This window comes from Humulus lupulus, chromosome 8, assembly GCF_963169125.1.
Source record: "Humulus lupulus chromosome 8, drHumLupu1.1, whole genome shotgun sequence".
In the NCBI taxonomy this organism is placed as follows: Eukaryota; Viridiplantae; Streptophyta; class Magnoliopsida; order Rosales; family Cannabaceae; genus Humulus; species Humulus lupulus.
In genome coordinates, this window is record NC_084800.1 from 88214830 (window position 1) to 88230090 (window position 15261).

At 31.5% G+C, this 15261-nt stretch overlaps 1 protein-coding gene across 1 annotated transcript; it reads right to left on the reverse strand.

Annotated features, from left to right (window-relative positions):
• Positions 1 to 1693: 1693 nt before the first annotated feature.
• On the reverse strand, positions 1694 to 2962 carry LOC133795773 (F-box protein At5g07610). Its single transcript, XM_062233232.1, has one exon. It carries the CDS (start codon positions 2960 to 2962, stop codon positions 1694 to 1696), a length of 1269 nt encoding a protein of 422 aa, XP_062089216.1.
• Between the last annotated feature and the right edge of the window lie 12299 nt (positions 2963 to 15261).

A 15261-nucleotide genomic window follows, 5' to 3' on the forward strand; every position in this document is an offset into this window, starting at 1 on the left:
CAGGGGATGGGGACCACACCCACTTGCACTTGGTTCAACAACGTAGGACCTTTATTTAGTCAGACTTACGTGTAGCATATATATCAAAGAAAAAAAGCAGAGGTTATATATCAGCTAATTAATACAATCTGACTACATTGACTAATTGATACAATCTAACAATAAAAATCTGACTAAATTTAAAACCCTCTCACAAAACTTAAACTAATATATACATAAACTAATATATATTAAAAACCGTATATGCGGGCGTTCTGTACGCCCGCACCAAAGAACTTCCCTACATATATATACATACAACTTTGAATGAATTTTGTATTGAACATAATTCTATATGTTGTATATAGATTTTATTTATTTATTTTTTTGATCAAGAAGAATAGAAAAGCTTCATTGAACAAATGAACCAACCAATTACAAACTAACTTCAGCTACAAAAACTGCAACAGACTATAACTGGCCGAACCAGTCATTAATTACAAAGAAGATTATGAATATACATTTGATCTTGAGCTGTATTCAATCTGTTAGACACTAAGTAAAGCCTATGTTTAGTAGTGAATTTAATATCCTGAACCAGATTCCAAACAGAGGAGGAATATCCTTCAAAGTAACATATGTTTCTGTTGGTCCATATGCTATAAATGGTTGCTGCAAACACCATGGTTACTATATTAGCCTTAGTACATCTCCTAGCTCTAGTAAGCCAAACCAGCCAGCTCTTAAAATCCAAAGGCCAAGCTGCAAAACCCAACCAGTTAAAAATCAGATAAACCAACCGAGATGAAAGATAACACTCAAAAAACAGGTGAGCATGATTCTCCTGGTGAGCAGATTTTATTTTTTTAAGCCTATGCATATATGATATATGATATGCATTGTGAGTCTGAGTTTTTTTTCCGCACATATTAATATATATATTTTTTTTTCATATATATGCGGATTTCAAAATTATCTTTTTGTTTTTAGACATATTGAGTAATTTTCCCAATATATTTTTTTTTTCAGAGTATATAAATTTGATGGTTTATCATATTTTTCATGACTATATCTCCAAAAAAAATTTGTGGCTAATGAAGCCCTCATCAAAGGACCATTAAAAGTAGAGATTTTTTTCATCTCTACTAATTTGACTCATACCACTTTTTATAATAATATATATTATTATATTTTTTTTCGTTCAACAGAGGTCTTCGTTGTCTGCAATTATGGTGGCTGTGGCTGAATCATTTGCTTTAAGGGTTTTTGTCGAATGCATCTTCCGAGATTCGAAACTGCTTCTACTTCTGAAAGATTTGGGCTACATCTGTTAGATTTTTAGTTTTATACAATTTGTCCCATTTTTTTAAATCCCATCATTTTAGATATTTTGACTATATTATAATTGATTAAAACGAATTCTTTCAGATATTTTTCTCTTGATTTAAATTCAAACTAAGTTGTTCGTGATAGAACGATATTATAGATTTCTAATTACAGAACAGATCAAGAGTTGGTGAAATTGAGTGTATCTAGCTTCAATGACATGAGTTTTGTGTTCTTGGTCTTCACTTTATTTTACCCAATTTATTTGGTTATGATCCGCAAACACTGTCAACTTCCCAAATAGAAACTAGCTAGAACAAAAGAACCAGAATGATTATGACCTATGATAAACAAAACCAACAAACGTTTTCAACACTAAGAAACGTCATCAAACACAAGCTAGACTCTGGATGTACTGATAATTCTCACACCAAATAGAATGATTATCGTTGACGCATAACTTGCAGAAAGTTCTAGTCTTGAAATCATATCGGAAAACTATACCAAAAATCCTCAGGACCAAAAATGAATCTTCCAAAAGCTCGCCACGGACAAAACAAAGCACTGAAGAGCTATCGTAATCAATGCCCGGATGGCAAATATTAACAGGGATAATCTCAGGGAATATATTTGAAATTTCATCAAGATCAACCTTGAACTTGAAAACCCATCTAGCACAATCCCTTTCCATCTCAAATACATCCAAATGATGTGTGACTATATTTCCGTAAAGAATTGCATGCAAATGGTCCCTAGACTCACCAACGTACCTCAAATCCTCATTAACAGCGTCAACATTATCATGCATGGGATATGGCATTTGACACAGTTGGTCTTCATCAACTTTAAAATGCAGTGAAGTTCCCCAAGGATTTACCCAATGAACGGCCCCGTTACAGAAAACCCCGCGAATAGTTCCTGGTCTAAGGCCGGAGAATGAAGGTTGTGCTTTAGCGGGTCTCCAGGGGCCAGTCTCGGAGGAATAAATTTCAATCCGATATTCGTCACCCACGTCGCTGTAATTGTCGCATTGCATCACACAAACGACTTTGTAATGAGGAGATTTGGAAGGGTCGAAAGCTAAGACGATATCCCGAACAGTCCAGGTGAAAGTGCCACGACGGAACGACAGCGGAGGAAGCGTCGTATACTGCTTAGTAGTGGGATTGTAAACGAAGTAGTATTTTCTTGGGGAGTGTAAACCAGCTGTAGAGCAGAGCAGTAACCCATTACAGGACTGTGTGATTATGATTCTGGACGGGTCGTTGACGAAGGTGAGAGACTTAAAAGGGACTGCAAAAGAGGAGGAGTGAGGGCTGGGACACGGGTTGTCAAAGTCAACGAAATGGAATTCTGGGTTGTTGACCCATGATCTTGAGGCTTGAAGAATGAGGCCGGAGGCGGCGGTCGGGAAAGGGCTACGGCAGCGAGAAAAGTTGGGGTTGGAGATGAGGGAAAGCCAGTGTTTGGATACAGATTTGAATTTGAGAAGAGACTTTATGGGAAGGCGGAGGAGTATTTGGTTGAGGAGGTCGTCGTTGCTGCCGACTATTTCCGCCGAGTAAGACGACGACGGTGGTGTCGTAGGGTGGGAAACATTGTCGTTTCGTGAAGCCCTTGGTCTTTTGGGGAAAGAAATTCGGAGCTTGAACGACATTGAGTTTAGTTAGTTAAAAGCAAAGATGGGAATGAAGGGAAGGGAAGGGAAGTTAGTTGAGTTGGTGGTGTTTGTCGAGTTTGTTTATACTTTATATATGAAAAAAGAAGGATTGCAATGGAAGCTAATGCTGTAGAATATTGTTAAGCAAAATTCGGAATCAAATTGACAATTCTACTTCTTTTTTATAACAAACAACAAAAATACCACATTATAATATATCATTGTTTTCTAATAAGTCAAAAGTCAAAAAGCTTGTCTTGTACTCAAAATTAAAATAGAATTTAAAAAAAATAGTAAATAGAGTTCAACACCGTCTTAATTCCTATTTATAACTTAAACTAAAATTAAAAAATTTATTTTCTTCATCTTTTTAAGTGTTCAAATTACAAAATGAAATTCAATTAGATAACTTCTCTTTATCGGATTTAATTACTCTAATGTATGTGAGTTGATTTATTCCAATGAATTCATTGTGATTAAGTTAGACCATAGTGTTCAAATGAGAGTAAACTGATTATGAGTAGTTATTATTTGCAAAATGTTGTTTTTCTTGAACTCATCTCACATATTCTATTCTATTCTCTCCAAATATTATGTTTGAATAAGTCACTACACCAAATACTCATTACCATAACACATGATTATAATAGATTTTAAAAAGAGTTATGGTAAATGAAAAAAATTTCAAGCGGCAACTTAAAATAAGGTACCGCCAAAATAACTTATCTTTTTTGACTTAACTTTTTTTGACTGAACTTTTTTCAACCCGTGTACCCATTTCCTCAACCATTCTTCGGTCTTCCCCTTCCTCTCAGTCCCTTCAATCTTCAATGTTCTCTTCACGAAGGCTAGTATCTCTCTCGGTCTCTCTCGGTCTATCTCTCTCGGTCATTCCCGTAGGCTAGTAGCTCTCTCGGTCTATCTCTCTCGGTCATTCCTGTAGGCTAGTAGCTCTCTCGGTCTCTCCCTTGAGCCGCTGGATCACACCACGACTTGTACGAGTCGCGCTGCTCCTTCTCCCTCACGCGATTCTTGCTGCTCTATGTCCTCCATGCCGACATCTCTTCTGTTGGAAGCAAGAACCCAGGCAAGAGTACTCTAACCTCCATTTGTCTATGTGAGGTATTTTATTAATTCAGATTTCAATTTAATATCAGATAATCAATGTGTATATATATATGTATATTTGTTTTACATCGTATGAGAGTTATTCTGCTTGCTAGCTATACATATTATAGGGTCTCATTCAACACATTTTCAGTAGAGGGATTTTTTGAGAAATACCTTTCGGATACTGAGAAAGAGCAGAGGGTTTTCTGTTCTTTAGTTTCATTTTATTTATTTTACTTTTTTTTTTTTTGCATATAGTACACGTGTGTGTTTATTCATTTTGTTACATTTATTTGTTGTCACAACAAAGTAGCAATTATGAGAAATCAAAATGGTTGGATGTGTTTTCTCTATACTCTTTTCTCTATATAAATTAAATAATTCAAGGCTTGGTTGTATAAATAAATAAATCAGATTTAGCATGATAATAATTATCTGGCATACCACATGTTCGATAAAAGTCCAAAGTAAGACACATATGTTAATCCCTGAAACTCATGAATTCTTCTTCTTCAGAATCTGAATTGCAATCACGGAGTAGTGTTCCTTCTTCCAGGTATTCTTCTCATCTTTCATTTTCTCATATCTTAAATAATTTTAGTAATTTTTAATTTTTCTTCTGAGATTTTAATATATTTCCAAACACTAGATCATGTTTATGTATTCTCATGTTGATATTTAGATGATATAAATCTATACTAAAATTTCTTTGGTTGTGTTTCCACTTGATTATGATTTGGGTTTTGAATTTTTTTAATATATGTATAGACCGAATATATGCCCTTTCAGCTTGTTGACTTTGCATTTGATATAAACTGTGATATGGTGTTTTGTTCTTCCTTTGGATGCCGTGTTTGCTTTGGTTTTTTTTTTTTTTTTTGTGATATTTCAGAGTTTTGCTTTGTATGTTAGATTTTACTATCAGGGACCGAATATGGCTATTGTCTTTTTAAACTTTAATTTTTATCTTTCTTTTGTTTTGTAGTTTCCAAAGACTCTGTAGATTGTAGTGACTTTGTTATCTGATTCAGTTTCTTTAATAGAGTATGGGTTCCCCTGTGTTTTATCTTTTTTTTGTTTGTTTGCTGGAAGAGTTCCTCTGTATTTGCCTGGGCTCATTTCAGCGTTAAATGGATATTGATTCAGTGTTAGCTGTTTCACTCATTCTCAGGTACACAAATTAGGCACCTTTACTGTATTTTTTAACATTATGTTTTCATGAAGCTTGATACTAGTGCTTCAGCAACAAACAATTTTTATTAGCTTGTTACTAGGGTGCTCTTTATCCATTTGATAAAACATATATAGTTTTGTTTTTGAAAAAGTTGATTGTTGGTGTTTAAAGAACACAAAACATAATAACCTAGTTGATGAGTACCTGTAAATAACAGTATACTATTGAGGAAAATATAGTGTGAATGAAAAAATTGAAGTGTGTTACTTTTATTTCCTTGTTACGATTTTAATTTATTTCTCTTCTCTCCAATGAAGACATTATTTATATTTGTTTACTGACTTTATATATATGTAGCTGAAGCAAAAGATACATCTAAGCCTACGGATTAGTCTCAATTCTTACAATTAATGACCTTATTTGTTTTATGTTTCCGCTTAATGTAAAATCTATCTTTTTTTTTCTTATAGATTTATATTACTTATATATTGGAGTGTTTTTGGTAAATGGTCAAGAATGATTTGTGAGCATCCCCTGCGCAAAAGGCCTTTGATAGTGTTTAAACCTTCGATCGTTTATCTCAATTTTTTCATCTTTATTTCTATTCATGTTGATTTGGAGAAATTTTTAGGTGGGTCTTGCTTCTGTATATTTCTTCAGAAAGTAGTAGCAACGTGGTGATATTTTTTTTTTCGTTGTCTCTCTTTCACTTTCAATTTTATACCCATTTGATTTTGGTATATTACCTATTGCAGTTTCTGGAATCAGTTGAAGGAGTAGTAAGTCTACTATCCATATAGCAAGAAATATACATATATTTATTTTAATATATGTACCTATACAAATCATTTTTGGGTGTTTTAAGGGCTTTTTCAATTAATAACATTGAAACTTGAAAGAGCTCGGTTACATATAGTAATTAGAATATTAATTAGTTATACCATTAAGATAAAATAGAAAAACATAAATTTTGGTTGAGCATGATCCTATACATACATTCTAATCTAATTCAAACAAATGAGTTGCACACCACCCATTTGATAGAACGCCCCTTGAGACTTAGTTTCTTTTGTATTAATTGTGTTTTGGATGCAATAAGTTAAAATGGTTGGTCTTGCCATTTTATTTGGCAGGCTATAGTTGTGACATAAAACTTAAATTAGTTATTAGTTTCGTTAGTGCTGAGTTTATTATTCAATGTATTTGTGAGCTTATATATCTGAAGTTGTGCATTATGGAGGCTGCTCATTCTCAGTTTTTTTGGACAATGTGTATTATTTTCTTCACGTCCTAACAAAATTTATGCTATTGGGTTAATGCCTTGTTATAATTATTATTGTTGAGGTGAATTGGGAGAGTCAATAATATCACAGTAAAGTCGATTTATTTTATTGACAACGATAGTGTGGTTCAGAAGACTTTGTTTTGGCCTTCGCACACATAAATCAATATAAGAGCGGGGGAGAATTATATTTAAAAGTTGATTTTACAAGTATCGTCCTTTTTTTTTTGTTGGCTAGTAAAATTGTTGATAGTTGGTTTATTAATTTGATGTATGATTTGTAGTTGACAATGAAAATGGTTTTTCAGTGGTAATTTGTTTTCTAGATTAGTTAATCATGTCAAAAGATAGAAATGAACTTATTAAATAGTGTAAATACTTGTCAAACCTCTTACTCTGATTATGGATTATATGCTTACTTTTTTGTTCGTTTCATTTTCATCATATATGATTATTAATCTGTTACATTGCTCTTCCTCAGACATAGGTGAATAACTTTGAAAATTGCTACCCTTGGGCATGAAGAGATCTATATGCATTGATTGTAATAAGGAATATATGACTTAAGAGTAACAACTATTTTAATGTTTTATCTATGTTTGTTTCAATGTAGAAGCTTCTAATAGTAATTGTGTCATTTATTCTTTTACTTAATCATTCTTATTCCACGCCAAAAGCTTATCCTCAAATAGTAAGGGCTTTCAACACTAGTTCTTACAAAAATGTCACTAATGGGGTACTCAAAGTTATTTGTGCTATCCATATATTGAGTTACTTTGTGTTGTATGGATATGTTTATAATGTCTTTGATTTAAATTATATAAATATTTTTTTTTCATAGAACGACTTTTACTGAAACTATTTATGTTGTAGAGTTTAAATTTCACAACTTTGTTACACTTTCACTTGCATATTTATACTTGAATCTGTTGCTCCTTATGCCCATTTCATTGAAATTTTATTAGCAAACAATTACAGTAGGAAACCTCTGCATCTGCATTTAGTATACTGTTTTACTTTTATGTTCTACAACAGCTATTAAAGAGCATTTTTTCTGTTAATGAAATGATAGGAGTGCAAGACATTTAGACATAAAAAATGATAAATTTAATGCATGTTTCCTTAGAGATTTCTATCCCCAATTTTTCTAATAAGTATTACCAATCATCATGTACTTTGCTGTTGTGATACCTAATACGTTATTTTCTACAATTTTCTCTTGGGGAGGGGGTTCTCTAGGTAATAATAATAATGACTTCTATGAAACTTCCTGAGCAATATTCTTTGCAAGAGCTCCTGCTTTTTCAAAGTAACTGTTTTATAACTCTACCAAACATATTCCATGGCTCTAGCAGAACAATTGTTCACACAGAGGGCCTCCTAAAACCAGCAATCTTACCAAATAGAGTTGATAGGCTGAGGAAGTGGTAAAGGTCATGAAAAGTTAATACAAAATAATATGTACCTTTAATCTTAATTTATAGGAATGCTGATCTAGACTAAACCCAACTTTGGGTCTTTCTTTTTCTTTTTTTTTTAAGGGGAACCCAACTTTGGGTCTGCTTTACACTAAACACGTATAGAAAGCATCCACTGAACAGTTTAAATAGTAAGAAAAATCTCTTCAGATTCTGAAAACAGTAAGAAAAATAGAAAGCCCAATATTTCAATGCAATATCACTCTTGTAAAGTTTAAACCCATCCACTGAACAGTTAAGCCTTATTCTGATTGGTCATATTCCAACTTTTATTTTTGGTTGTTTGAGCTTGCTTGCCATGTTGTTTAGTTTGTTAGTTTATCATACATGCTTGTTTAATATCTATTGACAAATTTTAATTTTGTATTAATCTTTTAAGTATTGATTATATTCTTCAGGTTGGGGATCGAATTGGCAAGGAGCATTGCAAAGGTAATTTGCAAGAGGTACGGAATTTGTTCTTTTAACTCTTATTCTTAATATATTTAAAATGTTAGAGGAGTTTGAATATCTTAAATATTCATCCATAGAGAAGTAGGTTCTGAGATGAAAATTGTGTGCTGCGGTGATAACGGAAGGTTGAAAACTTGTGTGTATTAGAGAAATAGGTTCTGGAAAATTTGTTTGTGTACTACGGTGATATAAGGAAGAAAACTTATTGTGTGTTGTTTGAATTTTTTGACTTGGTATTGATAGATGGTTAGGTAAGCTTTTATATGTATAGATTAGATTTTTCATTATATGTATAGATTAAATTTTTCATTTAGTCATATTGTTTTCATTATTTCCATATGTATAGATTATATTTAATTGCCACAACCCAAGCTAAAATATTGTCTTTGATCCAAACCCAATTAGTTAGTGGCTACCATTTTAGAATCTGATTATTAAATTAAAAACAACACTAGAATCTTTTGAAAGCTTAATGAAACTAAAGTACTAGAAATTAGTAATAGATTTAGACCAATAAATCTTTAGTGGGACTAAGAATCATGGTACTAGAAAATCAAGTAACTGCTATAACATACAATTAAAAATCTCAGCACTAGAACAATCAATACCATTTGAGCAATAAGGAATACAGAGTTTATGGATCACAACAAAAGCTTTTGCAAGCGAAATTTGGTCGCTTATCTGCCTCGCCACTGAGTTAGGGTTCAACATTTCTTCAGTAACATTAAGACCTTCCATGATTCTGTCATGCCTGAAAGATCTCTGCATAAGAATACAAGCATATACTGTATTATATTCCAAAGAAAACAAATTTTAGAACAACCAACTCCTGTTTATTTCCCAAAAAAAAAATAGAAAGAAAGAGAATATATGACGTCCTGCCAAAACAGCAGTGCCTTACCAACCATAAAAAATATGCAAATAATTATGTTGTTCATTATCAAAAATCATATAAACTGTAATAACTAATAATCGCAGTAGAGTCAATCAAACACACACCAGCCAATGTATTCTCAAACAAGTTTAAAGGGAATATTTAAATAGTGTTATCACCAATTGACAGAGCAAGAATATATGTCAAACACACTAGATTGCCTTGTTTTTTTGTTTGGAATGGCATGCAACGGTTAAGCTCTGAAGCTTGATTAGACAAGTGGAATACAATACCATAGACATTTCTTCACAAATAATTTGATTCAACCAGCAATTTAGCCTACAAAAACTCTGTATTGTTACTCAAACTGAAACCTTTTACATGCTTAAAAGATCATTAAAGGGTCCATAAGATCCATAAAAAAATCGTTAGAAACAAATCAATCATCTTAAGTTAATAACTGAAGCTAACAAATATACCAATGACAACCATTCTTCATGAAAATAACTGAAGCTAAAAAAATAACCTACTATTATTATTCTTCATGAAAGTGAACCTTTTAAACAGTAGGGGGCGCTAAAATGTACTCGATAAACAACCAGCCAAGAAGAAACAAAGAGAGAGACTATGAACCATACTTGAAACTCGCTTAATCATAACTTGCAAGCTAGCTTCTCAAGTCCCATCCTTAATTTTCTGAAATTAGAAAGATTATACAGAAACAATTAGAAGAAAATAACTATACTTAACTTTCTTTGATAATATTTTCTCTAATTAATCCACTAGACAACTACATACAACTATATTAAACCATTAGATCATATATAAATCTTTATGATTACAGTTATTATATTAAAACTACATAATCATGCTATTTTAGATCAACATTTCTTCACTAACATTAAGACCTTCCATGATTCTGTCATGCCTGAAAGATCTCTGCATAAGAATACAAGCATATACTGTATTATATTCCAAAGAAAACAAATTTTAGAACAACCAACTCCTGTTTATTTCCCAAAAAAAAAAATAGAAAGAAAGAGAATATATGACGTCCTGCCAAAACAGCAGTGCCTTACCAACCATAACAAATATGCAAATAATTATGTTGTTCATTATCAAAAATCATATAAACTGTAATAACTAATAATCGCAGTACAGTCAATCAAACACACACCTGCCAATGTATTCTCAAACAAGTTTAAAGGGAATATTTAATTAAATAATTATTTTATCATTTTAGTTCATTAATTACAAATTTTGTAGTTGATTTAGCGTGGGGAGCTAGGGGGTGGAATAGAGCTTGTATTTTTTGTTAGGATTTTTGTATAAATCGCAATCAAAATTAAAATAAATCAGCACAAAAATATAATTAGGATAGGGGTATTACATCAATCCTTATTATGACTTTCCCTTTGTTTTTTTAAAAAAATGTTTTTAGCTATGTTTAATAATGTTATGTTAAATTAGGAATACAATAATAATAATAATAATAAAAAAATTCTAAATATTGAAGGCTCCCCACAATTGACTGGTTGAAAGTTAAGAAATAGGAATAGCTAAAATTTAAGGGAATGTTTATTAATGGGTTTAAATTTGGTGGGAATGAAAATTTTAAAATTAAATGTAAGATAAATTTATTTTTAATAATTTGAGATTTGTGTTTCCAAATAAGTTTTATTTTTAATTTAACTTTATATAATCTTAATTCTTATAAATATTTGAGTTTAACATTCTCTTAATCTAAATTTTTTACTACCATAATACACAACTCCTATACCAAACACCTCTTTTAACTATTTTTGAACACTTGCACTTATGGCAAAGGAGTTGCCATCAGCTCATTGGATTGGTTATTACGATAGCTCATATGGTCACAGCACAGGTCACTACTCTACTCAGTACAGTAGCATACAAATTAAGTTGCTTTATTCGAAAGATGTTATTTTAGGAGAGCTTGATGTGATGGGAACGCATGCACTATGAATGGACTACATTCATAGCAGTAGCAGTAGCCCTCAGTGTCATCTCAAATTTTGAGACTTTATAAAATCTATTTGGTTTATTAATCTGGTCCAAAATTTTTTAGGACCATAATAGGCTGTGTAAAAAACACTCACACCAAAAATAAAATCATTTTAGGCATTTTTACTTGGTAAAACGGATACTCAAAGTTGGCTATCCAGAAACTATGGTAAATTCTCATAAATTTTTATCAAATTTTGAAAATTCACAACTCACAGCTCTTTTAAAATTCTCCTATTGTTTGATATCAATTTGAGCCTATCATACTTGTCGCTAAAATTAAAATCAGTCTCCAGAAAAATTGAACACATTTATTGAATATGAATCTAATAATTTGGATACAAGCTAGAGTAAGAATGAAATGAAGCCTAGTCTAAAAATTCTTAGGACAGTACCAAACAATAGTTTTTTTTCCTGTGTAATCATACACACATCAAAGATCTATTTCTTTTTCCAGTAGTAAAGCAAACCTAGTCAAGTGCATCAAATTTGAAGTTGTCCACTTCACATGCACCCTAGATAAGAATTAGATAACAAATATTCACTTGAAACCAGCAAATTAATGGAAAAAAATTCAGTGTTTTTATCTGTACCCAAAAAGAAATAAATTATAAGTTAATCATTTTGGTTCCAATATCCTCCAACCTCCTAACAGAAACTTTGGAGAGCTAAGTAAGCATTAGTGATAAAAAATATTTCTCATCACATTTTTGTTAAAAAAAATTAGTAATTAGCAGAGCTTACCTGAGAAAAGTCAAAACAACTAGACTTGGGCTTTGTTAAAATAGTATCCATAGTCTTCTTGACACTGTTTTTGACACTAGTAAGAAATGAATGAATTGCTGAATTCTTCCTCTCTTGATTCTCTTTAAATGTTCACCTTCTCTGTTATTATTCTATTTCTCTCTAAAGTTCTATTTTATTTTCTGTCTTAATTCTCTCTCTAAATCTAAAATAACCCTGTTCTTCTAGAAATGTTTACCACTTATTCTGAACACAACTCACCATACACGGTTATATAATCAAACTGAGAACTAATAATGATCTATAAACCACAAATCTGGAATTAATTATAAATTTATATCCATTAACAATCAGAAAAGGTATGAGACCATAAAGATATCCCAAACACTCTACAGGGAACTATAACAAATTTGTAAATTGGAATTAAGTAATTAACTCCACTCTAGAATCTTCAGCAAATGTGATCATTTAACTCTGAACAAGCAACTCTGCCCCTGAATGAAATTCAATAAAGCTTTAAACTTCAATAACCCAAATATACTGAAATTCAACCAATGCATGTTTTCTTTTAAAAGCATGTGTGTGAATGACCTTGTCATGACCCTGATATTACAACCGCAACCAGTTGGTACTAACTCAGTGCAATTTTCTTCTTTTGTGGGCGCTCTTGTGCGAGAGGTTGTTCCTTACACTATTTCAGATTGGAGGAAAGTTTCACCAATGATGAGAGATGTTCTTTGGGCATCTATTCAGGTAGAATTACAAGTTTTATGAGTGTATTTTTTTATATATATTCAGCTCTACACTTAAACATATAATATGTTATTCTTTATCCTATTGTAGGCACAATATGACTTACATGATGATTGGAAAAAAAAGATGTGCTTTGAAATGATGGCAGAACTATGGAGAGCTGGGAAATCTAGACTTGTAAAAGATATTATCAATGCAAAAAATGAGAGTGAACGACTAGCCTTAAAGCCGGATTGCATAAAAAGTGATGTAGAATGGAGAGCATTTTGTTGTTAATGATAGTGTTGTATGTTTTAAACTAAATTGTGAATTGTTAATTCAATGTAGAATGTTCTTACTTTTTGTTATTTGAAAGTCAAGTTCATTTGATGATGCTAGTATATATTAGAAAGTTAATTTTAATTATATAAAAAAAATAAAAATATAATAGAATAAATTAGTGTAATATAAATAAAATATATAATGAGAATTTAAATATATCTAAATATAACAATAATACGAAAATTGAGTTATAATATATATTACAATAACACTTTTTATGCAAAAAATTATGTTATGGAAACTTCATTATATAACACAAATAATGTGTTATAGTAAAGTGTAGTATAACACAAAAAAAGTGTTATAGTAAAGTGTAGTATAACACAAATAAAGTGTTATACTAAAGTGTAGTATAACACAAAAAAAGTGTTATAGTATTGACTATAAATAACATAATTCAACACTTATCTATATATTAAAATAACACAGAAATTGTGTTATCGTTGACAGTACAATAACACATCTGTATAACACTGATAAAGTGTTATGGTAAGTACCCTGACCTACGATAACACAGTCTGTCTTAACACATCAGAAAGTGTTATCGTAGGTTTTGATAACACATTTTTGGTGCTATTAAAATCATTTTTTCTTGTAGTGAGTGAGCTCTTGTGGTTCATATCAAACGAAAGAAACAAAATTTTCAGGTTCAAGCATACCGCTTCAATATGGACCCATAGGTCAAGTTTGTGTCTTGAATTAAATATATGTATAACAATAAATATATTCAAGAAGATTTAATTCAAGATAATAATATAAAAATTGTCTATAATCGTGGAATAAAGTGAGAATTTTATTTAATAAATATTATGAGTACGGTCTATCTTTTATTTAACACAGAGCAGTTTATCCAAATTGTTAAGTGTAGCAACACAAATAGATAGAGGTACCATATACAATATAGATTGTATTGGATTGGGACATGATGAAAGTAAGAACTTTTGATAATCTACGTTAAAATATAGAAGTTCAACATTCATCAATTGATGGTCGTTTGAGACTTGACCTTAATCCTGAAGTGAGTAATAAACTCATATTTGTGATTTTATGACTTTTGACTTATCGGGTAAGGTTCAATATTCCTACGACCAAATTCATGATATATTAGAGTCATAGAACTACAAGTGCCCAGGAACATATTTCACAGATATGAAATCTACTCCTTACTTAAATGAAAGCAGATTAGTTGTTAATTTTAGTATTGATTCGGGGCTTGAACATAGAGCGCTCAATTTTTGATGGAGAACAGAAATTTCATTCTGTAATTAAATTTATAGAATAATGTATATTAGATGATCAATGGAACTAATTGATAAGAACATAATTAGAGAGATTAACGGACATTAAGACCTAGCTTTAATTATGAACAATTAGTAGAGGGTCATAACTCATACAATGACTAAATCAATGGACGACTTTATGTTAGAAAAACAATCACAGTGCGCAGGGGAATTGGCGTGGTGAGTCCAGTTTACATAACACCAAAAAATTTCCATTTCTCATAAAAACAATTTACATGATAAAAAAACATCCAGATAGAAAAATTAACATACAATATTATTAATCATGCAACATATATATAAATATACAATATATTTATATATATCATATAAACATATACATAAATATTCAAGAACATGAATGTTTACCTCTTGAAGACTATCAAGTGTCCTTAAGTCTTTTCGTATATATATCGATATTCATATCCAACGCTTTGAGTACTCAAATCATGATCTTCCTGAGTGTTCTCTACACCTCAAGACGTGTGTTTACCCAAAATATTTGTATAATGATGTGGCACGATTGAGGCGCACATGGACTGCACGTGACTGGTTATTGATGAAGGTCTGGTCGACCAACGACTAGGGGATCAAGAAAAAATTGAGCTACCCGGCCGATAGGCGCAAAGAGTCTGCTGAGCAGCGGGGAAGATGTGCTGACATATGCGACCAGATCTACTCGTAGGACCGAAGCCAGTATTCAGGGACGGTTATGGGTGAGATATTTCTAGGATATTTGATTCTCTTTATATGTAGATATCATTATTTCTATTATTATTTAAATATGCTTGTGGCATAAGTT